The sequence below is a fragment of the Belonocnema kinseyi genome, chromosome 3, assembly GCF_010883055.1.
Source record: "Belonocnema kinseyi isolate 2016_QV_RU_SX_M_011 chromosome 3, B_treatae_v1, whole genome shotgun sequence".
Lineage (NCBI taxonomy): Eukaryota > Metazoa > Arthropoda > Insecta > Hymenoptera > Cynipidae > Belonocnema > Belonocnema kinseyi.
Window position 1 is genome coordinate 2,971,753 of NC_046659.1, and position 4,827 is coordinate 2,976,579.

The following is a 4,827-nucleotide window of genomic DNA, read 5'->3' on the forward strand; positions in this document are numbered from 1 at the left end:
AATATCACTCGTTCGTAACCTTAAATCCGCATCCGCGCGCTTAAAACATGCCAAGGCACTTGCGAGATTGATGCAAATAGCTATCATCCTTGGGTCGGTCTGTGTCTTCAAGACACACGAGGGTTTCGCGGGCCAGTCGCTGTGATTTTTTTGTGCCCTGTGGACACCCATCTTAGGGTCGTCAGACGTAGCCGTAGGTGTGATTTACAGTGGTTGAAGTGGGAGCCAGTGTAATTTTCATAGATGGCAGTTGCTCCCAATAGCAGCAACTGCCATAAATTTTTAATGATTATTCCGATACGGAGTGACAGTTTAAATAATAGTTTTTTAATTCCAAAAGGAATGTAAGGCTAAAAGAATAAGCGCATAAGCTGTTGCGTAGCTTACAGAAAAAATGTGAATAAAATTACCATTCCCAAGTTGAAACTTCTGTTTATAAAAACTTAAGCTGCAAGCCGTGTTTTTCTCACTGTATGAAAAAAAGAAAGCATTCGCTGTTAAAGCATTAAAAAAATTTCTACTAAACTTCCTTTAAAAAAATCCATACATTTTAACGATTTTTAAATAATTTTATTAGAGCATATCTTACGCAGAAGTTAACAAGCTTTTCTGTATCTAATTTTTAAGGTAGGTATGTTTTCATTTTCAAACTGTACTCTTGATTCCGAGTTTGTTATAGGTGTCTATGTCGAAGAACGAATTTTTATTGTTTTTTTTCAATATTCTACAATATTTTAATATTATCCTAAATGAATATTATTTTTTAAATGCATAATAAGCGAAAAAAACTAGAGAGCAAACAATTTTTAATTTTTTAGCATTATATTAAGAAACTATCAACAATTATTTTTCGCCTAATTAAAAAGTAGCAACAACGTACAGTAAAGTGCAGATATTTTCGTATAAAAGTAAGTACAATTTTTTTTTCACAAGGCCTTATCTGAAAGTTCAACTTTCGGGACCTGTATAGCGCTTCGAAAGTCACCAATTTCAGGTCTTTTACCTTTTTTGGCTACGTCATCACTTTTCTTTGGTGAGATTGTTTATGGTTTATTTATGGAAATTTTTGAAATTCGATAAATTTATAGTAATTATTGGATATTTAAGGTGATTTGACGGTAACTTGTATTAATTTGTATAAAAGTTCTGCTAAGTGTTGCATATCGAGCGAACAATACGATTAATAGCCGATCTGATCAATCTGCACGAAATTCTCGTCTTGAAAATGAGTATGCACATGACAGTAATTTTTTACATATAAATTTCAGAATGAATTAAATATGATGAAAAATATGCAGAAATACTTAAATTTTTATTTGCGTATCTTCAATAGTTAATAACAGATCAAGGAACGATCAACCATGAACGAGCAGCGAGAATATTATTGGTTCGATACGCACAACTATTTCCGCTGGACGCATGAGTTGTGCTCAAAACATTTAGATGCATACCTTTCTATGTCTTTTTCAGGTATTCTAGCTCGCCAGTTATACAACTGATTAGTGGTCCATATAAATGTTTTCATATGAAAAACGAAAGTCAAACTTTCAGGGTTGTTGTGAAAAATGCAGTGCATACCAAAGGGAGATCGAAGTTTCTCGACTCGTGTGAATGCCACCCTCGCTCCACTCGTGTGGAAAATAACACACTCAGCTGCAATCGCTACATTTCCCCTCTTGACACACAATCAACTATTTAAGTACAAAGAAGTTGTCAGTAAATTTCGCCGTGGCGTTGAATTATAAAAACATAAATTAACTACATGAAAAGGAACAGATGATAACGGTGAAGAATAAAAAATACAACGGATGAATTTTTGATACTGAAAGGCTGCGGGTTGCCACATTATCACTGATAACATTTTTAATGACGGGACCCTCTAATACGACCATATAGTTGCAGTTTCACTAACATTTAAATTGCATATAAAAATAGTAGTGAAATGAGATAAGTCAAATAATATAAAAGAAATTTTAAGCAAAAAGAATAGATAGCCTATGCGCAAGAACGCATTTGTTAAAGTTATCCATTGAGGATGCATTCTTCCTCTATTTTCATCTTTGTTACAAATTTAAGAATATTGATTAAGTACCACTTGTTTCAATCGAGGGCGCACGATCGAAAACTGATTCAACGATTTATTTCGATTTGCTGTGTATCCGCTAGTACTCCCAATTCTCTTTCTGCAACTAAACCACACTGATTGTGAGCAGGAATCACGCAAGTTAGTGATGCTTACTTTTTATGCACATGCGCAGTAGGGTTATTAAGCATAATTTTGAACACTGACCGGTGAGTTCACGAAGACCGAGGACGCGCTTAGTATTTCTGAACAATCTATTTGCCTTATATTTTATTGAAGCGTGATCGAATATGCGACGCGACGACTTAAAATATTACTTAGCAATAGCGAAGAATACAAAGAACTGAAACGACGCAAATAAATTATATACGCAAAGAAATTATATACGAAGAAGACAATTCTTGGTCATCTACATTGATAGATGGTTGATTTAAAACTTAAAAAAAAAATAGTTTTCTTTGAGTACAATCATTTTTGACCAGAGTCAACATTTTTTGTTGTTGAAAAATCCTAACTAACTATATGCAAAAAACTTAAAAACGTAGAACACTATCGACTAGAACAGGAAAGGCAGTGGTGCGTTGCTGTGTTCAGTGGCGCACAAACAATGTATTTAGGGAAGCGCCCATTCTATTTGTCAAGGGGCAGGATATACTAATAGAATGGGTGAGGGTGTGGAGTGACGTAAGGTAGGGGGTAAGCTGTCACTGGATAATAAGAGTATAAGAAAAATTAATTTAAATTAAATTGAATCAGCTGTCTCAACTTGTCTGCGAGCATTTGTACGCCACTGGCATGGGTATACTAATACATTGGTGTTCAAACCTGCGGTATGCGTCGATATTAGTCGCTCAGTAAACGATATCGACTTCGTTTCGCTAAAGTTAGTGTCGTTTAAAAACTGTTAACGAACACCTTAGTTTTTCACACATTTGTACAGAAGTCTGTGTCGCGTGTCTTCGCTTCTCGCATTCTTTCTATACCGAACTGTAAGCTCAATCTTTCTCGCTTTCATCCATTTATTCCTGTCCAGTTCCTCTGGGCAGATTAGCGATAGAATGTGCAGAATTATTCTGGACTGGGTGGTCTCTAGGATACACAGGCCTCGAGACTCTGTGATGTGGCAGGACGGGCTCTCACCTCGAGTTTCTTTTTCGACACATTTCTAGACAGCAGTTTCGGTATGGCTGTGACTTGATAGGCGCTCGACGTCGATCTCTGGTACAGTCAGCTCGTCAGGTATGTTGTCAGCGTACTCGATACTGCTTGTCTGCGAGAGGCGCTTGTTTAGCGACGACTGCTTTCTGAGAACCTCGGCGAGAGTTGTGCTGCTGTGTTCGCCATAACGCGCGTCTAGGCCTTGCCGAAATGCGTTCACTACGCGGATCTGCAAATCAAGTTTTAATATAAATTAACTCATTCGCACTTAAAAAAAGAATAGGCAAATTAGGATTTTCGGATCAGGTATGAAGGGGAGTCATCAAACAACAATAGAGAATAGGCATCAATCAGGAAACAGCAATATTTTTATTCCTCATTCCTAGAATCGTGTCCAGCTTCTGAAAATATCCCCTTTTTTCTCTCAGAATAGATTTTGAATTCTTTTAGCAGCAATGCATGGAATAAGTGTTTAATTCCGACACGATTCATGGACCAGGCTGTAATTAGGATAGTTGTGATTTTCCGCCGAACTTAGGCTGGAGAAGAATACTGACAAAATAATCAAAGAAGCAGGTGAAGGCAATACCGCGAGCTCTGAGATTTATCGGTGTTTTGTTAATATGGGGCCTTATTTCATGAATATCCCGACCCGAGAATCGGATATTTCCGATCGGGATCAAACATAGACTAAGTGTTCTACTGGCTGGTAATATTACCGAAAAACATTTTCCTGTTTTGTCCTCGGTTACGATAGAGTAGCTGATTTGAAGTGGGTGATATTTTGAAGTTTTTAGTAGATACCCTCTGTGCCGATTAAAGCCGCATAGATGTCCAAGTCGCCGAGTCTCTCTAAACTTCCTTGTTTAAATACTATAATCGGATACGGGTTTGAAAAGAACTTATTATCAACCCCCTCCCCCCTCTCATACACACATATACAGTAGGACATTTTGAAAAAAAGTTAGTAAAGTGAGAATGTAATACCAATTCTCATGTATTTCATGAGCATCTGCCTTGCAACTGACCTTCGTGACCCTCGCGTGTCTTGAGGACACAAAGCGACGCACGGGTGATAGCTTTGTACATTTATCTCGCAAGTGCTTTAACACATTTTTAGCACGCGGATATGCCTTTCAGGTAACGAACCAGTTATAGCTACGCACTTCCGACGGTAACAGTCACAATGACAAATTCTTTGTTAAATTATATATATAAGTTTATATAGTTATATTATAAGTTTGTCATAAATATGGTTACAAAAATAAATAGGCAGTCGCGGACAATTGTCCAGGGGTGGTCCCGAAGGAAATAACCCCCAAGCGGAGGTGTGAAAACCGTGCCGAAAGCTGAAAGGCACCTGGGTGAGGTGTCTAGAACGGTGACTCTGGGATACCGGGCGACCTCTCAGAGTAAGCAGCCTTATCCTTGCATGCGGGGCTCTACAAGGATGGACGAACCCCTTTCACTAGCTTCTCGTGGGGACAACAATGACAACACCAAACATAGTTGTAGTAAGTGCGGTTCAAAACAACAGAACGCGCAGGGCTCCCGACAATAGGTCGGCCAACAATGCCGACCAATCT

General features: G+C 38.1%; 1 protein-coding gene across 4 annotated transcripts in view; it reads right to left on the minus strand.

The window, feature by feature from the left end:
* Positions 1–548: 548 nt before the first annotated feature.
* The window catches only part of LOC117170201 (plasma membrane calcium-transporting ATPase 3), a 1,035,667-nt gene continuing 1,031,388 nt past the window's right edge, over positions 549–4,827 (minus strand). For 2 of the 4 annotated variants that reach the window (XM_033356800.1, XM_033356801.1), the window contains one exon: positions 549–3,470. In XM_033356800.1, coding sequence (XP_033212691.1) covers positions 3,249–3,470 — 222 coding nt within the window. In that variant the 3' untranslated portion in view covers positions 549–3,248. The remainder of the gene's footprint in view (positions 3,471–4,827) is intronic. The other 2 variants (XR_004466737.1, XR_004466741.1) reach the window with 2 other exon arrangements.